This window comes from Verticillium alfalfae, genomic scaffold (genome assembly GCF_000150825.1).
Source record: "Verticillium alfalfae VaMs.102 supercont1.5 genomic scaffold, whole genome shotgun sequence".
Taxonomy (NCBI): domain Eukaryota; kingdom Fungi; phylum Ascomycota; class Sordariomycetes; order Glomerellales; family Plectosphaerellaceae; genus Verticillium; species Verticillium alfalfae.
The window spans coordinates 2,191,013-2,212,268 of NW_003315034.1; the positions used below are offsets into that span (position 1 = coordinate 2,191,013).

The following is a 21,256-nucleotide window of genomic DNA, read 5'->3' on the forward strand; positions in this document are numbered from 1 at the left end:
CACGGACATTCATTGGTTCAATAGGAATTCAGGATTGATTCCGGTGATTAATGACTCTGATCGCACCGTGATGTGATGCCACTACCTTGACGAGCTCGAATCGAGTACCTCCGGACGAAAGACGGCCTGTGTCTTCTGAGCCAGTCGATATCATCATGATTTTGAGAGAATTGAGGGAGTATGCAGTCAGTAAGATAAGAGATGCTCGCCAATTCAACACGGCCTGGAATCGTACCCTGCTTGGCTGAGCTGATCACTGATTCAGGTCACCTGAAAAACTCTGCGACATTTCATAATTACCTATTAGTTTCTCGGCAATGATGTTTACTATTGAGATGTCGCAACGCAAGGCGAATAACATCCAGGCGAGTATTTTCTGCGTCAAGACCCAAGACAACTTGATTTGCGCGATACCAACAATACATGAAGAGTTCCACTCTTTGTTATGGGGTTTAGAGCGTCACTGCGTCATGAAGTACGAGGCCTGTTTACAGGGAGGCTGTGAGGCGTTTACTTGGAAAGTCCAGACGTATACTCAGAGACTCCTTGTCTTGTCCTTGGGTATGTTCCACTGCAGCATGTAAGCGAGAGATTGGGTTAGCGACATCAGTCACCGTGATCACGGCGACGGTTAAACGGGCCGAACGCTTGCGTCTTTTGAATACTACGTGATCAAACCATCCTGCACGTATTCTGTCATGCAAGACACCCGATTTACAGCCTTGGGCGTACCTTGCGGTGAGCTCGTCGATCTTCTACTTGCAGCGTATGATGAGCAGGCATTCGAACTACCTGAGACATACCAGACAACGGTGTCTCAAGACAGCTGCCTTCACTTGATACTGATCATTTCAGCCGACCAGATGCAAAGCAGTCATGCAACCACGACTTCCTCGTCAACCTTCGTGGACTTCATCTTTCGGCCGCGAAGCAGGGTTCTGCCGCTTGTTGAGCGCGCTCAGCGGCCTCTTGCAGCGATCTGACGGTCCAGCCACTCAAATGCCTTAGTTTGTACATAGTGCTTCTTCAGTGAACAAAATTCAGTGGTTAAGAAAAGAAACCTGCTTGTGGAACACTGACTGAGATATCCAGCCCAGCAACTTGGATAGTGGTGGAGTAGAAACGGCGCAATGCCTTGAACGGAGAGAATCACGTGCAAGTGCCGTTGCAGCAGCCCAAATGTCTTCCGGGCCAGGCTTTGTCGGTTGAATTAATTAGTTTAGTGGAAGTTCCTCGTTTGCTGGACACATTAAGATGTCGTCCGTTCCAATGCTGATACATCAGTTCCAGAGCGGGGACTGGTACCTCAGATTTATATCTCCAGTGATAACTATGATACTCGGGCGGCCAAGTAAACCAGCAGCTGCACTTGAATGACTGCCAGAATGTGCTTGGCACTAGAGCCCACAGAAGGTCCATCTAATCTTCGAAGGCGCTGGTAGCAAACTCGAGCTACGCGGGCCGAGCGGGCAGGCTAGCCCGGGCCGCCTAGAGCTAGACACCTTAGCACGGCGCGCTAGGCGCTGGAGTGCTTGTTAGCCGAAATGTGTTGCTCTTTTGAGAACAGTGCAGAGAAACAACCATTCGTGCTTCGGCAATCCATTTGCGGACGTTCCACCCTGAGTGACGTACACGATCTGGGAACTAAATATAATCTGTGTAGCAAATATAGATCTGCATCTTCTTCCGATTACGCTGTTCAGCGGGCCCTGATCTTGTCCCCTGTTGTGTGTCTCAGTCTGATGATAACTGAAGGTCGCTGGTGACAAGGTTAGCACAATTATCGACTGGCATGAACCACATCGTGAGCTCCGACTTGTACCCTGTTCCAGCGACGAGCACCACACTCATTCATAGTATCAAGCAGTGTCATGAATGTGCATAGACCAAAGTGTCGTTCATATTGATGCTGACGGACCTAGCTAGGTAATGCAAGAGAGATCGACAACCATGCCAATTGGCCTTCCCCCAATAGCCTTTCTGGTTCTATTCCGTGCGCGATCGTGTACCCGAATTGCCCTCGTAATTTCACACGCCAGGCGACCTGGATCATAATATCCTAAGCCACTAGTACAAAGCCACATCCAACATATGAACCCCTTGTTTAACATTCTGGACCTACAACCGATATGCCCGCAATATCGCGATCAACACACCTCCATACTACGCATGACAGTAGCAGACATAAGATAAGAGGGGTGAGGGGAGCTCTGTAACGGACGGGCATCTCATAACTGGTCTTTTATCCTACACCTGCTTACGTACTGTTCGACTTGCACGAGGCCATACACTACACGCCATGGAGCTTCCGGGACGACAAACTAGTATGAATGAACCCATCGCCATCATAGGAACTGCTTGTCGATTGCCAGGTTCTGCAAGCTCCCCATCTAAACTCTGGGAGCTTATCAAGGCCCCGCAAGAAATCCCACGCCCTGTCACCGAGGATAGACTCAACCTATCCAACTTCTACAGCCCCGACGGTGAGAGTCACGGCAGTACTGATGTCAGGAAGCAACCCTACCTACTCAATGAAGACATTCGGCGTTTCGATGCATCCTTTTTCCGCATCAACCCCAAAGAGGCTGCTGGCATGGACCCACAGCACCGTATTCTGTTGGAGACTGTTTACGAGGCGTTTGAGGCAGCAGGATTGCCTCTGGGCTCAGTCGAAGGATCGCAGACATCCGTCCATGTTGGCGTTATGACTGACGACTACGCCATGATCCAAGCCCGGGATATTGATAGCATGGGAAGTCATGCAGCCACTGGCCTATCCCGCTGCATCTTGTCCAACCGTGTCTCTTATGCATTCGACTTGCGTGGGCCCTCAATGACTGTCGACACAGCGTGCTCCAGTTCACTTGTCGCCCTTCATTTGGCAGTCCAGAGCCTTCGAAAAGGAGAGGCATCCCAGGCGGTTGTGGGAGGGACCAGTCTGCTGCTCGACCCTCACTGGTTTGTGGCCGAATCGTCACTCCACATGCTGTCCTCGGATTCTCGCTCCCGAATGTGGGATGTGGAAGCCAATGGATATGCTCGCGGAGAAGGCTGTGCGGTGGTAATCCTCAAGCCTCTCAACAAAGCCATACAAGATGGCGATCACATTGAAAGCGTCATCCGCGAAACAGGCGTCAACTCGGATGGCCGAACAAACGGCATGACAATGCCCTGCCCCATAGCGCAGGCCACTCTGATTCAGAAAACGTACCAGAACGCAGGTCTGGATCCCGTCACCGATCGGTGCCAGTACTTTGAGTGTCACGGCACTGGCACCCAAGCCGGTGACCCAGTCGAGGCTCGTGCTATCAGCAGCGCATTCTTTCCTTCAACTACGCTTGACCAGAAAGATACCGCAAAGGCTGATCCAATCCCACTGTACTGTGGCTCGATTAAGACTATCGTGGGTCACCTCGAAGGCTGCGCTGGGTTAGCCGGCCTTCTTCGGGCATCCCTTGCAGTCCAACACGGCGTTATCCCGCCCAACATGCATTTCAATGAGCTCAACCCGTCCGTCAAACCTTTTTACACGAATCTCTGTGTGCCTACGTCGCCCCTGACGTGGCCAGATACCCATGGTCAACCTCGTCGCGCCAGCGTCAACAGCTTTGGCTTTGGCGGCACAAATGCCCACACTATTATCGAAAGCTACGTTACTCCTGCGGAGACTCTTCCATCCTCCAAACAAACGGCAGCTGTCAAATCGGTCGCCAGGCAAGAAATTGATGGTTTCGGACTCATCGGTCCGTTTGTGTTCTCAGCCAGGAGTCGCACGTCACTTTCCCAGTCACTTCGACAAACCCTAGACCATCTGCGGATCAATCCGGCGCTGGATTTAGATGCCTTGAGCAGCGTGCTGCATTCGAACCGAAGCGCCTTGACATACAGAATAGTAGTTCCGGCAATGGCAAGTCGCCAGAAGCTACTAGAAAGCTTAGAGGAACATGCCAAGCTCGCATCTAGCGTACAAACCAGTGAGTCGTTTGGCGTCAGGGCCTTGAATGAGTCGGGTGCGACCAAGCACCCAGGGATCCTCGGCATCTTCACTGGACAGGTCAGTTAATCAGACTTTGAGCTGCTATACCTAGGTGACTAATTTAACGTGTATTGGCTATTATAGGGTGCTCAAGCTGCCCAGATGGGCCGACAATTGGTAAAATACTGCACAATCTTCCGCCAGTCCATTCAAAAATGCGAGGCCGACTTGAAGTCACTTCCCGAAGGTCCTACTTGGTCATTGATGGAGGAGTTGATTGCGGAAGAGAAGGTTTCGCGTCTCTCTGAGGCCGTCATCTCCCAACCTCTTTGCACGGCCCTTCAAATTGCCCTTGTCGACCTCCTGAAAACGGTCGGCATTGAGTTCGCTGCCGTTGTTGGCCACTCCTCTGGCGAGATCGGTGCTGCGTATGCCGCTGGCCTTTTGAGCGGAAGGCATGCCATGGGTATCGCGTACTACCGCGGTCAAGTGGCCCACCTGGCAAAGGGGCTGGGCGGGAAAGCAGGAGGTATGATGGCGGCAGCCTTGACTTTTCAAGATGCCAAGTCTCTTTGCTCAGAGCCCCGATTCAAGGGACGGGTCAGTGTGGCAGCGGGCAATGCGCCCTCCAGCGTCACTCTGTCTGGTGACTTGGACGCCATCGAAGAGATCAAGGGTGTCTTGACAGCAAAGAAGATCCAGGCTAGGCAGCTCAGAGTCGATACAGCCTACCACTCGCATCACATGCTTGAGTGTACTGAGGCATACCTGAGCCTTCTTCAGCAGCTCAAGGTGCAAATCCGCAAGCCAGCTGAGGATAACGCATGCGTATGGTTCTCCAGTGTGCGGAACAGCACTGACATGGTCACCCATCATGTTCATCAGAAAGGTCTGGAGGACCAGTACTGGGTTGATAACATGGTTCAGCCAGTGCTGTTCTCCGAGGCTGTGCAGTTTGCGATCCAGAGCCTTCCGGCACGCTTTGCGATCGCTCTCGAAGTTGGACCACATCCTGCTTTGAAGGGTCCAGTGAGCCAAACTATCAAATCATTGTCAATTCCTCCTGTTCCGTACGTTGGCTGCTTGGAGCGCGAGAAAGGAGGCATTGAGAGTATGTCATCGGCCCTCGGAACGATCTGGAGCTACCTGGGTCCCTCTGCCATCGACTTTGGCGCTTGGCGAGAGAGCTTCAATTTACCCAGGCAACGGATCCCTCTCAAAGGCTTGCCCACGTATGCGTGGGACCATGACCAAGTGTACTGGCTAGAATCCCGTCTCTCACATAACATGCGTGTGGGTGGCCAGCTGCCACACACTTTGCTCGGCCGTCAGCGCGAAGACACTCCATACGAGAAGACGTGGCGAAACTTCTTTCACTTGAAAGAGATGCTGTGGGTCACGGGCCACACGTTCCAGGGCCAAGTTCTCTTTCCTGGAGCTGGCTATTTTAGTATCGCTTTAGAGGCGTCAAAAGCCTTTGTCCAGGGCCGCCCCATCAAGCTGCTTGAGGTCAGAGATATGAACATACCCAAAGCACTGGTCATCGGTGAGGATGAAGGAGTTGAAGTCGTCTTTACGATGCGCAGCAAGACGCTTCACACAACGGTATCAGACGGCTCAAGCTTAGAAGCCGAGTTCGTTGCTTACAGCTGCTCGGATGGACGCGTCTTGGACAAAACGTGCGATGCCCGTTTATTCGTCCATCTTGGTGGTACTGAATCGGGAGATTTACTTGCCAATCCTATATCTCGGACTGAACTTACACCTATGGATACCGACAGATTCTATCGAGCTGTTTCTGAGATCGACCTTGGCTACGCTGGAGCGTTTCGTACATTGCACTCCATCAGCAGATCTTGGGTCATGCCAAGGCATCTGCTCCTGTCCAGCGATGATATCGCATTGTTGCTCACTACACCCTGCTACTCTTGACGTCGCTTTCCAGGTAGGACTGGGGACCGTTCTTTCCACCGCAGAGAAGTCAATGGGAAGCCCCTTGCTCCCAGTTGGAATTCGACGAGCCTTCATCAATCCCAATCAGAACTACGAGGATGAGCCCGGCTCAACGAACATCGAGATCGAGGCCATGATGGTGACTGCAAATGCTGCCATTGTTGAGGTTGACATCAGTTTATGTGCTAAGAAAACAAACGAAACCCAGAGCTGCGGCATTCAGATCGATGGCCTGATACTCAAAGCGATCGCTGAACCACAGCCGTCTGAAGACCGCAACTTGTTTGTCAAGACTATCTGGGATGCTGACAGTGCCTACGGCCTTGCTGTCACATCGCCAACTCCAGCTGATGAGGCTGATCCCCCATCTGTGATAGACGCGTGTGAGCGAATCACTCTGTTCTACATGCAAAACCTCATTCGCAAGCTCTCTGCAAAGGACCTGGAGTCTGCAACGTGGTACCATCAAGAGTTGTTCCGCTACATACACACCACGGTGTCCACAATCCGGGACAAAAAGCATGCGATCCTGCGTGAAGAGTGGTTGGATGACGACCGTGAGACCATCCTGAAGCTTATCGATGAGCATCCAGAGAGCGTCGACATAGAGATGCTGGTCGCAGTGGGTGAAAACCTGCCATCCGTGGTCCGGAAAGAGTCTGGGATGATGGAGCACATGTTGAACAACGACCTGCTCAGTCGGCTTTATAAAGACAGCCGCGGGCTAGCAGCATGTAATCAGCAAGTTGCCAACCTGATGCGTCGAATCAGTCACAAGCACCCCCGAATGAGGATACTCGAGATTGGCGCCGGTACAGGTGGCACAACTCTCGGCATTTTGAGCGCCATAGGTGAAGCATACACCTCTTATACATGCACAGACATCTCAGCAAGTTTTTTCAACGGTCTGTCGGAGAAACTGCCCGAGGCACACACGTCAAAGGTCAACTTTAAAGTCTTTGACGCGGAAAGGCCACCAGGGGCCCAAGGGTTTGCCGAGGGCAGCTACGACATCGTCATCGCGGCCAATGTACTCCATGCAACACGAAAGCTGTCCGAGACGGTGAGAAATGCCAGAGCTCTCTTGCGACCTGGTGGCCATCTCATTGCTATCGAGGTTACAGGCGGCATGATCCGTGAAACCGGCCTTATGGGCGGCTTAGAGGGCTGGTGGCTCGGCACAGGTGAAGGAAGAAAAATGGGCCCTGGCATTGATCCTCGCGAATGGGATAGCATTCTTGAGGAGAACGGGTTCTCTGGCGTTGATTGTATCACCCATGATCATCCGGATACCGCTCGACACAGCTGCTCAGTTTTTGCGACTCAGGCAGTCGATGAACGAGTCGAAGTCTTGCGAGAGCCTCTCTCTTCCATGTCCCTGATCCCAAAATGCCCTGTGCTCATCTTGGGAGGCAAGTCGTTGGCCGTTTCCAAGCTAGCTCGCCGGACAGCCAAGATTTTGAGTCTCTGGTCGCCAGAGGTTAGAACCTGCAGCACCATCGACGGTCTGGATTTGTCCAGTATGCTTCCAGGAACGTTTATCTTGTGTCTTTCAGATCTGGACAACCCCTTTTTCGCCGAACCGCCGACGCCTGAAAGGCTTGACAGGCTGCAGGGAATGCTGGGTGTCGCACACAACATGTTGTGGGTTACTTGCGGGCGCATGGTCGATGACCCCTACGCCAACATGATGGTAGGCATTGGCCGTGCTCTCGCTGTGGAATTGCCGCACGTAAACATGCATTATCTCGATTTTGATTGCCCTGAGGCGTGGAACTCTGACGTTCTTGTGCGCCACGTTCTTCGAATGGCGTTCACATTGGCGTCGTCTACAGCTACGCAAGAAATGCTCTGGAGCGAAGAGCCAGAGGTCCTGGTCAAAGGCAGTGAGATACTTGTGCCTCGTATTGTGCCCGATCACGCCGCCAACGAGACCCTTAACGCCAAGCGTCGGAAAATGAGCAAAACTGTCACAACGGAGAGGATCACCATCGACTCTAGTAACATCGCCTCGCAACAACCCCAGCTGGTCACTGGCGACAGCCTTTCGGTGCCTGAAAATCATACAGCAGTCGATGTCAAGTTGTCGTTGGCTTTGCACACTGGAGCCGAAAAACCATGCTTCCTTTGTTTCGGTCGTGTACAAAGCTCTGGTCAGCTAGCATATGTGGGCGAGGTTCTCGTACTGTCTGCAATCGATTCTTCAACGGTCGTTGCCCCCACAGAAAGCCTTCTAGAGTGCTGCGACGTGCAAGCTATCAATGCTGAAAGCCTGGTGGGCACGGCATTTGCCCTGATTGCTTTGCAAGTGGTCCGCAGCGTCCCTCAGCACGGTACGACCCTTGTCTTCGGGGCTACAGTGGACATGGCCCACGCCATCTCCGCTGTAGCAGCTGGAACAGGGCACAACATCCTGTTCGTTGCTGTCGACTCGGTTGACGAAAGGAAGCGAGAAAACTGGATCGTATTGCATCCTCGTGCCTCTGCTCGCGTCGCTCAAAGACAGATCCCTAAGGATACATCACTGGTCATCAACATGTCAAAGGACAATCTCGAGACGAATGTGCCCTTCCTCCCCCTGTCTTGCGTCATTCAGACCTTTGACCCTAGCGGTCTTCTTCATGAACCCAGCAAGGAGGTCGCTGCTGCACTGGGCAAAGCGCATGACACGTACCGTTCATTAGCCAGAGAAGAAGCCAGCCAACCATCCGCCAAGATGGTTGTTAACATTGCTGAAGCTCCCCGTCAGCTTCTGGCCGACCGGGACCGTCTGTCCCTCATATTGGATTGGGAGCGCCATGGGCCAGTCAGCGCAGTCGTCCGACCCCTCGAAGCAAGTAGCCTCTTCTCCACTGACAAGACATACTTCCTTGTTGGAATGGCTGGAGAGCTTGGCCAGTCACTTTGTCGCTTTATGATCCGTGGTGGTGCTCGCCACATTGTCCTTGCCAGTCGTAATCCGGCCCAAGATCCACATTGGCTCAAGGAACTGCGGTCATCTGGAACCAACGTCCGCATTGTCAAAATGGATGTGACGGACCGAGCACAGGTGCACAAGACGGTTTCCATGCTTCGGAGGACCATGCCTACGATCGGGGGCGTTGCTAACGCTGCTTTGGTTTTTGAAGCTGGCATATTTGTCAACTTCTCGGCAGACAATGTCACGAGACAGCTCAAACCCAAAGTCGATGGCTCGCTCCACCTTGATGAAGCGTTTGCCTCGGACAATCTCGAATTTTTCCTGACATTCGGCTCTCTGGCAACCGTGTGCGGAAATCCGGGCCAGGCCATGTACCACGCCGGCAATATGTTCATGTCAAGCTTGGTGGAAAAGCGCAGACGGCGGGGCCAGGCGGCCTCTATCCTCAACTTCGGTCTGCTTGTTGATGTAGGCTACGTTGCCCGAATGGACCGTGCTGATGGTACCAACATTGAGGGCACGCTCCGTTCCCTACTCTTGACCCCCCTGTCGGAAGCGGAGCTGCATCATCTTGTGCTTCAAGGCATCATATCAGGCCGACCAGGATCTGCCTCTGGAGAAGTCATCATGGGAATGCCGCCCTATATAGATGATGGGACAGCGGTCGCTCGTCCGCCATGGGTTGAGAAAGCCTTCTTTTCTCATATGATTCACGCGCCAATATCTACCAGTGCGGCGAGCCATGGGTCACCCCAAGCATCAACATCCAACACGTTGCATCACCTGCGCAGCAGTCTCAACCGGGCCGGTAATATTACAGAAATAACGCAAGGCGTCCGCGAACTCATGTTCAAGAAGATCGAACTGATGATCAAAGTGCCAAGGGATTCTATTGATGCTAGTTCACCGTTGGCAGATCTAGGGCTTGACTCTCTACACGGTATCGACATCCGAAAGTGGTTACTTGAAGATCTCAAGGTCAACATCCCGCTGCTTAAGATTCTTGGCCGTGAGCCGCTGTCATCGCTTTGCGATCACATAGCCCAGAGCTTCATGGAAACCCAAGGGGATTCCGTCAACCAAGTGGAGGCACCCAAAGAGATAAAGGAAGGATCGAGCATCCCTGATCTGAATATTCCTGAGCCACAGGGGAAAAGCGATGTCGATGTTGGAGCATCCAGGGCATCGGCACTTGAGTTTTCACCAGAGGAGTCCAGGGATAGCGATTGGGAAGTCCCGTCAGCATCCCCAGGTACTCCGATGTCGTCGGCCGACGAGACTCTTTCAATTGATTCCGGCGCTTTTGGTGAAGTCCGTGAGGTGGACCCTGATATCCCGCCGTCTTCGCCTTCATCCCCGCTCGTTGGAACCAACAACTCAGAGTGGCCAAATCCAGAGAGGATGGCTTTTAAGCGCAGTGAACGGTTGTCTTTCGCACAAGCAGGAATCCATTTCTTACACACTTTCTTGAAAGATTCCAGCTCTTTCAATGTCACAACGCGCTATTCTGTCAGAGGGCGATTGAATACGGCCAGGCTAGCGGACGCTATCGAGAAGACACTAGGCCACCATGAGGCCTACCAGACATGCTTCTTCGCCAGCTCAGGTAGCGCACAGGTTAAGCAGAACGTTACGAGTGACGCCAAGTTACGCAGATTGAGGCACATTGCTTCAACCACGGAACAGGCGGCCGGCCATGCCCAAGAGGCCTTCAAAGACGTTGCAAATACGGAATATCAGCTCGCATCGGGTGAGACATTCCGGGCTGTTCTGGTAACCCACGGACCCGAGAAGCATACTCTCATCTTTGGCTTCCACCTCATGGCGAGCGATGCCCTCAGCTTTAGCATCTTCCTCCGCGACCTCGATCGAGCTTACCAGATGCGACCTCTGGCAGCCAGCACGGGCTCGTACTTGGATTTCAGTTGCCGACAACACGAAGACATCGAAGCCCATCGCCTTGATGCCTCTATCAGGTACTGGAGACAGCATCTCGATCCGATACCGGATACTCTGCCCTTGCTGCCGATCGCTCAAGCAAGTTCGCGGAAAGCAAGCCGAGCACATCAGAACCACATCGTCGAGCGAAAGGTTGAGGTCGCCATGGTCAAAAAAGTCAAAACAGCTAGCCAAGCCTGCGGCGCCACATCGATGCAATTTTACTTGGCTGTCATGCAAGTTTTAATAGCTCGTCTCGGTAATGTTGACGATCTATGCATCGGCATTGCGGACAGCGGCCGAAGTCATACAACAGACTTTTCTGATTCAATCGGCCACTTTGCCAACATTCTCCCGGTTCGATTCAAAATTGATTCTGTCCAGTCATTCAAGGAATTGGTAAACCAAACCTCGCACTCTGTGCTACAAGCATTCGACAACTCGCAAGTTCCATTCGATCTGCTCCTCGAAAAGCTAGGAATTGAGCGATCCCCAGCGTACACACCTCTCTTCCAAGTCGCCTTCAACTACCGTGTCGGCGACATATTGCAACGGTCAATTGGCGACTGTGCTTTGTCCATGGAACAGTATGTCGACATCAAGACACCGTACGACTTGGTCATCAACGTCACCCAGGCAGGGTCGCAAGGCCATCTTGTCGAGTGCATTACCAACGGGCGCTTGTACTCAATAGCCGCTACAGAGTTCATAACCGAAACATTCGTTGGCTTAGTTGAATCTCTGGCTAAGGACCAATTCATCAAAGTAAGAGACTGTAAGCTGTTCAACAACGAGCAGGTCGAAGGCGCTGTCACTCTCGGACGAGGACCGACAATTAAACATACTTGGCCCAAGACGCTGTCGGAGAGGTTCCAGGATGTTGTTTCTTTGTTTCCCAACTCTATCGCCATCAAAGACGACAACGAGTCCCTGACGTACAACCTCTTGACCAGTCGCGTTGGCCTTTACGCTTCTTCTCTTGTCAACGCTGGGGCTGGGCCCGGCTCGCGTGTGGCAGTTTTGTGTGTGCCAAGTATCGACATCTATGCTACAATGCTTGCGGCTCTTCACATTGGGGCCGTATATGTGCCACTCGACGTCAATCTTCCAATTGCGAGGCTCCGTAGCATGATGGACGCCTGTAAGCCAGACGTGTTAGTTTTCCATGCGGAAACGGACGAGGCCGCCAAGGAATGCTCCCGTGGTGGCAGAACTCGCACACTTGACTTGTCCGAGTTGCAGGAACATACTCCCAGAAGTGATAACCCACCTCCGCTCGCTTCTACGTCTGCCACACAGGAAAGCTTCCTTCTATTTACCAGCGGCTCCACAGGCACGCCAAAGGGAATTCGTCTGGGCCAACGAGGCATCATGAACTACGCTGCGTCAAAGAGCGCCGTGCTCGGCCTAGGCCAAGTGCGTGTACTGCAGCAGACATCATGTGGCTTCGATATGGCGATTGCCCAAGCGTTCAATGCTTTTGCCAATGGAGGTACTCTTGTGATTGCCCCTACAGAAGCCCGTGGCGATCCGACCATGATTTCAAAAATCATGCTGGATGAGGCCATCGAATTCACTTTGGCTACCCCCTCGGAATATCTCATGCTTACTGCCTATGCCGCTGATACTCTGCAAAGGTGCACATCGTGGCGCTTTGCGTGCTCAGGTGGCGAAGTTGTCTCCGTCAGACTTGTCAACTCTGTACGACGACTAGAGCTCCCTGAGCTAAATTTCATGGACTGCTATGGCCCGACGGAAGTTTCGTGCGCCGTCACATTCCGAACGATCCAGTTGGGTACCGGCGGTGCGGACAGCACTGATGAACGTAACGGCTTAGAAGATAGCCCTGCGAGCAAAATCGTCGGGAAAGCCATCTCCAACACATCGATCTATATTCTCAGTGAAGATGGCAAGACAGCTCTGCCTTTCGGTATGCCGGGTGAAATTTGTATCGGCGGTAGCGGCGTTGCCCGAGGATATCTTGATTCTAGGCTCAGCCAGGACAAGTTTGTACCAAATCCGTTCGCAACACCTGACGACCGGGCCCAAGGGCAAGATGTTATGTACCACACTGGCGATAAGGGTTATCTCCTAGCGGATGGCTCTCTCGCATTCCTGGGCCGCATCAATGGTGGCAATACATTGATCAAGCTTCGAGGCCTCCGAATCGACCTGGACGAGGTTGCAGGGGCAATCTTGGCGGCGGCCCCCAAAGACTGCATAGCTGATGCGATTGTGATGGCTCGTGGAGAGCCTCAATTCCTTGTGGCATACGTCGTATACGCGCAAGGAAGGAGTATTGATCATGAGCAACTGGAGCTGCTCCTTCGCGATCTTGCGTTGCCGCGCTACATGGTCCCTTCGATGATCGTTCCCCTGGACCACTTGCCTACATCGACAAACGGCAAAATCGACAGAGCAACTCTCAGCACTCTTCCGCTCCCTGATCAGAAAACATGGAAGAACGACAAAACAGCCCTGACGGTTCCTGAAGGAGAGCTACGAGCACTTTGGCAGACTGTCCTTGGCGAAGCAGCGGGTGCGGCCGCCATCGGACCGCACTCGGACTTCTTCACAGTCGGTGGCAGCTCCCTCCTCCTTGTGCGACTACAGAATATTTTGAGGGAGAGAATGGGTGTCCTTCTACCGCTGCAGGACCTCTACCAGGCTACGACTCTGAGGAAGATGGCGGCAGCAATGCATCAAGAACGCGGTCAATTGACTGAGGAGACCATCGACTGGAAGTTGGAAACGGCGATTCCTGACAGCGTTCTAGAAAATGCGAAGGGGCAGCCGTCATCTCCACCACCCAAGAGCCATGACCGCCAGGTGCTTCTCACCGGCGCGGGGTCATTTCTGGGTAGCGAGATTCTTACACAGTTGTTGAAGAATGACGACGTGGCGAAAATTCACTGTGTTGCGGTTTCTGACGACGAACGGGAAAAGCTTTCGTCTCAGGATGATGGCAGTGGCAGGATGATCATCTACGCTGGCAGCTTGATGAGTCCGACGCTGGGCCTCTCTGGCACGGAGAGGGCACTCCTCAGAACCGCCATCGACCAGATCATACACGCAGCAGTCCAGGGCCACTGCATGAACAACTACACGTCGGTCAAAGATGCGCTGTATATTTCAACACAGACGCTGGTCAGGCTTGCTCTTCCGCGTCAGGTGCCTTTCCACTTCATTTCGGCGCCTCGCGTGGTTCTCCTGTCCGGCCAGCACGAGGCAAAGCCAGTCTCGATGGCTGCACATCTTCCGCCGACAGATGGCTCCCAGGGCGTCACAGCTTCAAAGTGGGCCAGCGAATGCTTCCTCGAAAAGATTGCCCAGGAGAGGGACCTTCCTGTTGTGGTGCACAGGCACTGCGCTCTAATCGGAGAGCGGGCGCCAGCCGACGACGTTATGAACTCGGTGGTGCGTTTTTCTGTGCTAACGCGCAAGGTGCCAAACGTGCCTGGAGCACAGGGTTTCTTCGACTTTAAAGACGTCGTGGCTGTTGCATCTGAGATAGAGGGCGAGGCCCCGGCAGCCACAGGGGCTGTTTGCTACCGCCATCATAGTGGCGATGTGCGCGTGCCATTCAGTGAGCTGGCAAAGCGGCTGAGTGAGGTATATGGGGGCGAATTTGAGACGGTCGAGCCATCTGAATGGCTCCAAGCCGCAGGGGAGTTTGGAATGGGGGAGATGCTGGTCATCCACCTCAAAGCCAACATGGAGAGTGGGAAGCCTATGGTATTCCCGTATCTGGGCGTTTGATTGATTGCCCTGACCGTGGCTTGAGACCCGACAAGTTGTGAGAGTTGAGCTATGATGATGGATTCAGACAAGGTAATGTTCTGGTGCGTCTTGTGGGCCTAATATCACACTCAATGTGCATTGTGTGTCTGGAAAGTAGTGATTTCGTGAACTTCTTCTCCGCCATCTTTCTGTTTAAGCCTGCAGTGTCCTTAACAGATCCGAGTTCTGTCTCCCCCCCTGCCGTCAGAAGACCGACATCCTGAGCACCCACAATCCACCTAGCCCCAAACTCATTGATCACCTGGGTCAGAATATCTGGACGATGGTAAAGTCCGGCGATGCCCATCATCTTGCCGTGAGCCTTTGCTGCCGCACTGACGCGTCTCAAGGCTCCAATAAAATCCTTGTTCCCAGTCAGGCAAGGTTCCAATCTCGCAGGCCAAGTCATTTGCGACAAGTAACACATCGCATCCCGGCAGAGCAGCAATGTCTTCCACAGCCTCAAGCGCATCAGCGGTCTCAATCATGATGAAGACCACCGACCCAGTAGCGTTCATCTCCGATTGGATGATGTGCGCAGGGAGAGGCGCGTACTCGAACTGCGGGAAACCGGCGCTGATGGAGCGATGGCCGACGAGTGGGGACTTTGCAACGTCGATAACGCGTCGGGCGTCCTCGACACCGTGAATGTGCGGCACAATGATGCCCATGGCTACGATAGCTTCAGACACCCTTCTACCCTGTAGAATATTTACGGAATATGGTGCACATACACCTTTCCGCACTTGACCCTCTCCAACAAAAAGAAGACAAGCTTGGCTATACGATACCATCACCCTCAATTGCGTACCACACGTAAACATTTAGCTAAGTGTACATACGTACAGTTGGATATACAGTCTATGGGCTGAGTAGGTCTCGGCGCATAACCAAGGCAAAATCGCGGATGCAGGTACATGACAATCATCTCGAAACCAAGTGATCGGTCATTTTTTGCACGAACACTGAATATACAAGCATGTGGGGCGTGGGTGGCATCAGCAAACCCACACCAAGACACCGCAGCTTGACTACCTTCGAAGACAATGAGTACCAGTACCCCAGCTCGGGACTGTGCAGGAGGAGATCGTCAACAGCGAGTGTAGCCTTTCATCTCGGCGAGATAATACGCGCCATGGCCGCAGTTCGATGAATTCAATCCTGAGCGCAGGGCCTACGTTGCACACATTCATAGCTTGATTGATGGTCACCATACCGCTTGTTTTGTTAGGATTTCCCAGTTTCCTTCATCATAAAACGCAAGTGTAGGCATTGCCGGTACAACCGCCTGCCGCCGAATTACAAATTGCTATCCTCGGTGCCGGCAGAATACTTCGCCGACCGAACGGCAGACGAGGACGCAGAATCATGTCCCACTCCAAAGCCTGATGACTACCGTGGATTGGCGACGAAGACATCTTGGCGACGTGCCAGAGCCACATCGGACTCAATTTGCTTCCGTTTCATATTCTTTGCTAATGTCGAAGTAAACCGGCCCCACCGGCCGGCCGGCCTGCGGTTACGGCAGTTGACTGACTCGAAAATCAACGAGCTACATGGCGGCCAACAAATGCACCTGGCGTATCTCTCCGACGGGATGTTTGTAAGCCATTTGGTTGACAGAGTGAACTGACTCTTTCAGAGCGTGACACGGCATTTAAAGCACATAGCACACAGGTCATACGTACTGGCCCAAGGTAGATCAAGCAAGAATAGGGTATAAAAGGTTCCATAAGGTGAACGAATGGTCGACCTTGAGTTGATGTACACAAAACGTGAAAAATTGTCACTCGACCGAAGAAATCGCCTTCTTTGGGCAGCAATCTCATACTTTACTTGCTCTACCAAGATCGGTAAGATTTCAAATATTATGATCCCCAAACTCTCTACTCTGGGCCTGCTAGCCACCACAGCTGCCATGGTTCGTGGCGCCTGCTCCTCCAAAATCCGTGTAGAGACCCACATCAACAGCGGCTTGTCTCTCGATATGGTCTCGTCGCTCATTATTGGCTCTCAAGCGGCTGTCGTGATCGACATGCCTATGGCTATTCCTCAAGCTGTAGAGCTCGCCGCCTGGGTCAAGAATACTACAGACAAGCCTCTTGTTGCTGCCTTCACCACGCACTTTCATCCCGACCATTACCTCAGCGGTGCCGAGTTTCTCAAAAGCTTTCCCAATACCAAGTACTACGCAAATTCCAAAGCGGCGGCACAGATTCGTGTGGAGGCTGCAAGCAAGGTGAGCGCACTTCCATGAATGCGATGGCCCTGAAAGCTGTGACTCATCCGTGGATGTAGGTTCAGGCAGTAGGCACAGCTTTTGGAGCCGACAACATCGTGAAAGAGGTCGCAATTCCTTCGCCGTACGACTTTACATTCTTCACTCTGCCAGGGGATGAGGCGTCCCCTATCCACCTTCTTAGCCCCTTGACCGGCGACACTGTGGACGAGACTATGTTCTGGGTGCCATCAATTCGCACCCTCGTTGCCGGCGACGCGGTTTATGGTCACGATGTACACCTTTGGCTTGCCGATCTCTTGACGCCGGAGTTGACCAAATCGTGGCTGTCTACGCTCGATTCCATTAAAGCACCCTCGGGGCCCAAGGGTCAATCGTTTCCGGGGCCACTCGCTCTCGAAACAAGAAGTTCGGCCCAACCGTTTGATTTGGATTTCACCCGCAAATACTCTCCCGATTCTGGCAGAAGCAGATCGGATTCAAAAGGACCCAGGCACGTTTCACGCCACAGCAGATTTTCGAAAAAGTTTCAATGCTAGTTTCCCCTACCTTTGCTTGCTGGGAAGGGGACATTGCAAGCTCCATGTTCCTTGTTAAATGCTACCGCTGAGCAGTTTTGGCCGCGACGGCAATCGCCAGGTACATTTCCTTGCCCTGGCTGCCTTCAACAGTACCGCAGATTTGGACGCATGGAAGTTAGCGAGTAATGCCGCACAGCGCTTCGACTTCTATGACTTCTATGGCTTTCCATGTCTCACTTGTCGAACTTTTCCTTGTACTCTAGATCAGTGGCACTTATTAGCCCTTGTAATCTTGATCAGGCAGTAATCACATCTCAGCTGTCGCCCAGGCCTTTGCATTTTTCTTACCAGAGCGAGAAAACACATCATACTTGCGATAGACTTCATTAGATGCAGCACGTGAATTGACTTCGTCGTAATCCGCGGAGATCATCTAATTGCTGGCGTGTGGTTTTATAAGGGTCAAGGCTGGATCGACTGGCGTGGTCTTGTCAGCGAGAGCTGTCAGCCCGAGCACGGGCCTACATGCATGAGCTGTGCAACGATGACCCCCTGTATCTTTGGAGATTGCTCCTGCATGGTGATGGATTCGGCTGTGGTCATGCGGCTGAGCTGACGGTCTTCTCCTCATCTGTTTAAAACTTTGGTCTCCATGAGGTTGAATTTTCATTCTCACGGGCCGCCTCATCAGCACATTTGACATTGAGCACTTTCTGGCAATCACGATCATCACAGCCCAGGAGCGACTTCCTGCCTCTTCGTCACCCTGATAGCAAACTCAGCCAGCCAATCAGCAGCACGATTCGAGCTTGCGGGTCTCTAGGCAACGACCATCACTCGCTAGTGCTACTTCAAGCATCTTCCGACATCATGCAATACGAGATCATAGATGACCGCCCCTTACGGCGACCTCGCGAGCTCGACTATGTGATCCGTCACACCGCTCCTACAGCCATCCGTTATGAGGACAACTGCGCCGAGCCCGCTTGCTCCCGAGAAAGGACGTACGGCCCCCGCGATGATAGAAGCTACAGTCCACCAGGTCGTCGCAGGTCTCGCCGCTATGATATGAGTGAATTGAAACCGAGGTTTACTCATGGATATGGCCATGTCGACAGATACTCGTCTCCAAGTCCCCCTCCTATCATCGAGAGAACTAGAGAACGCAGAGGATATGGCAGTGAAGATGAACCTGCTTTCCGGATCGGACGCAGACGAACTGTAAGGCGAGACTCGTACTCCCAGCCACCTGACACTTTGATGGCCAGAGTCGCCAGCTTCAAGTTCGACAGCTCGCCTGAAGCTCCAGCCGACCTCAGCTTGGATGCTTCCAGCACCATCTTGCCAAAGGACAAGCGAGCGTCTACGAGTCGACCCCACAAGGCCGTCCACGTCTTCCGGTCAGATTACACAGGGGATGGGCACCTTGAAGGAAATCATTCCATCTCTTTGACCTCCCGTTCCGATCCCGAAGGACAGTCGTTGTCTCTTTTCCGTTGGCTGTGCGTATTCCGGATAAACACGTCTTCCTCGTTGACTGACCAGCTTCAGCCATGTGAAACAGGATATCATGAACTTTGACTCTCTAGCGGTAAATTTCCTCTAGAACATGCTCTCGTTTCTCAAGTCTTCTAATTGTTTCCTCAGGCTGATATCCAAGCACTTCCTTTCCTGACAACGCCTCAACGCAAGGCCATCTCGCGGCTGCTGTCTGACGTCAAGAAGAACTCGTCAAGGCCCATTCGAGTTTCCAAGGATACTACCGTGAGACACATGGACCCTGGTGTTCGACAACTCGACATTCCGCCGTCCAAAGACAGCCCCGATAATCATACCACGCCGACGCCAGTCACCTGGCTCTGCATCCCATACTTCTCCCTTGAACGGTACTCTGGCTTCTCTGCCTCCACGAATCCAGGCTCGTATCCCACACAGACTCTCCTACAGGCGTCGTACGCTCGCATCGCATACAAACGCGACATGCAGCAAGCGGCCCGCCATATCAACAGCAGAGACAGGGGTTGGTGCTTTCACATCCCGCAACTCTGGTGCTTGGTCATAGGCGATTCTGTACTTGTGACGTGCGGGCTGATGGATGAGCTCACGCTGCGTGATAAGGCCATATCCATCCAGGAAGAGATTCCGCGGCCGCCGCACTCCAAAGGTGTCAAGGGTGCCCGCATCCTGGTTAGGTATGGAGGCTCGTTGTCATGGTCCATACCTGCTGAGGAATGCAAGACGTTCCTTGCCTTTGCTGCCCACTTTCACGAACTGTGGCCTGCGGTATTGGAATTCTATTACGACCAACACATGGTGTCCAAGGATACATGGCGCGATATCTTCAAGCTTCTCCAGCGAGGGCGGAGCAGCATTACGCTCACCATGAAAACTAAGTAAGTCGTGATAAGATGAATATCTTCTGATCATCGATGTTGACTTCGACAGGTTTGCGCCGCCGTTCACGCCTTCCTTACGCCTCCACGACTTACACCGGGCACCCGGACGTATTCCGGCCTTTAAGGATACCAAACTTCCAGAGGAAAGCAATATTCAGCCTTCACCACGAAAAAAGCGCGAGGAGGCCACCACAGAGTTCGACAAGGAAGACAAACCGACAGAGATACCTTCACGAAACCCCAACGAGATTTTTCACGTCTTCAGCTGGATCAAAACGAAGTCTTCGAGCGCAGCTGATTACCCAAATCTCGAAAATATCCAGTGGCGCCTTGAACAAGTGTCCAGCCTTCTCAGCGGAGATTCCAATGCCGCCGGAAGCAAGGCTTTCCGAGCTGCTAGCACAATGGACCGCGCAGCCGCCCATACCCGCGTCGAAGCCTCAACCCGACAAGCTTTTGATGGGGGCAGTAGTAGTCGTAGACCTGGCAGATATCGACAGAGCGCTATCGGGTTGTTCAACACAGCAGACATTGTGTATAATTTCTTCTTTCCGAAGCGAACTGAGGATACCACAATACTCAAATACTGGGGGTCCATCGCCCACCTTTGTTTTGTAGGTACTTTCTGCCCCTCGGATTCCCAGCTAACATAGTGGTAAGCCCCAGGCTTCAGAAAGGAACCGCCACGGCAGGGATGACAGGCGTTCTGCGGGTGATTCGCCTCATCCAAATATTGGTCTTATTCTATCAAAGTTTGAAGATCTCATGCCGAACATGCTGGCCTTTAAGCAGCTGATGACGCAAGCTACGGAGTCCGATCGTGCCAAGATACAAGTATCTGAAGATTTGACCCGCGCCTGGCCCCTCATCGTCATGAGCCTTATTCATAGCTGCGCTGACATGGGTAGTGTTAGCTCATGGGCTGAACAGCTGAGCTTTGCGATCTCTCTCATCCAAAGCGGCATGGCGGAAACTATTGACAGCCTTTCCTCCTTTCGACTTGCCGGCAAGGTCACCGTCTTACCGATGGATCTTGTGTCGTTGATGAGCATTCGGCTGCTCTCTGATGTCACTGGAAAGCATCCAAGTGCAAGCGAGACATATCTGGAGTACCTCCAGGGCTTAGTACGTTGGTGTATGGACTCGTCGCGTAACTGGCTGACACTTTACAGGAAGCACAGATCACATCAATGCCATCCGATCGGTCGTATGAGACTCGCATCAATCACGTACAGGAGGAAATCACAATCGCGAAGAATATTGTGGGTGCGCAAAAGGTCATTTACGGGTTCATCAGCCGAACCTTAAACGCCGGCGAGTCCAAAAATCTCATCAGTCGTACAAGGCCGTTCGATCACTATGGTGAAGGCCTCAATAGATCGGCGGCACCTTATAACAACCCTTTTGCGCCGGGAAACGCGGACGACATGCACTCGAGCTGCCGCTTTCCGATTTATCGTCGTTCGAGACCTTCTGTTTGGGAGTGCATCGACCTGCTAGAACGGAAGAGAAGGAGTTCAAGGGTACGGCTTG

The 21,256-nt window shown here is 52.7% G+C and overlaps 4 protein-coding genes across 4 annotated transcripts; 3 read left to right on the plus strand and 1 right to left on the minus strand.

Moving 5' to 3' along the window:
* Nucleotides 1-2,299: 2,299 nt before the first annotated feature.
* VDBG_04998 (lovastatin nonaketide synthase) lies at nucleotides 2,300-14,546 on the plus strand (the record flags this gene model as incomplete). Its single annotated transcript, XM_003005346.1, has 4 exons — nucleotides 2,300-4,054; nucleotides 4,121-5,687; nucleotides 5,758-5,807; nucleotides 5,922-14,546. The coding sequence occupies 4 exons, from the start codon at nucleotides 2,300-2,302 to the stop codon at nucleotides 14,544-14,546; spliced, it is 11,997 nt and encodes a 3,998-aa protein (XP_003005392.1).
* Nucleotides 14,547-14,818: 272 nt separating this feature from the next.
* VDBG_04999 (HpcH/HpaI aldolase) lies at nucleotides 14,819-15,238 on the minus strand (the record flags this gene model as incomplete). Its single annotated transcript, XM_003005347.1, has 1 exon — nucleotides 14,819-15,238. One exon carries the CDS (start codon nucleotides 15,236-15,238, stop codon nucleotides 14,819-14,821), a length of 420 nt encoding a protein of 139 aa, XP_003005393.1.
* Nucleotides 15,239-16,311: 1,073 nt separating this feature from the next.
* VDBG_05000 (conserved hypothetical protein) lies at nucleotides 16,312-17,345 on the plus strand (the record flags this gene model as incomplete). Its single annotated transcript, XM_003005348.1, has 2 exons — nucleotides 16,312-16,806; nucleotides 16,866-17,345. The coding sequence occupies 2 exons, from the start codon at nucleotides 16,312-16,314 to the stop codon at nucleotides 17,343-17,345; spliced, it is 975 nt and encodes a 324-aa protein (XP_003005394.1).
* A 1,084-nt stretch (nucleotides 17,346-18,429) lies between these two features.
* On the plus strand, nucleotides 18,430-21,089 carry VDBG_05001 (conserved hypothetical protein; the record flags this gene model as incomplete). The annotated part of the gene is made up of 8 exons (XM_003005349.1): nucleotides 18,430-18,548; nucleotides 18,605-18,727; nucleotides 18,802-18,829; nucleotides 18,892-18,918; nucleotides 18,975-19,720; nucleotides 19,773-20,256; nucleotides 20,384-20,848; nucleotides 21,021-21,089. The coding sequence occupies 8 exons, from the start codon at nucleotides 18,430-18,432 to the stop codon at nucleotides 21,087-21,089; spliced, it is 2,061 nt and encodes a 686-aa protein (XP_003005395.1).
* Nucleotides 21,090-21,256: the final 167 nt, after the last annotated feature.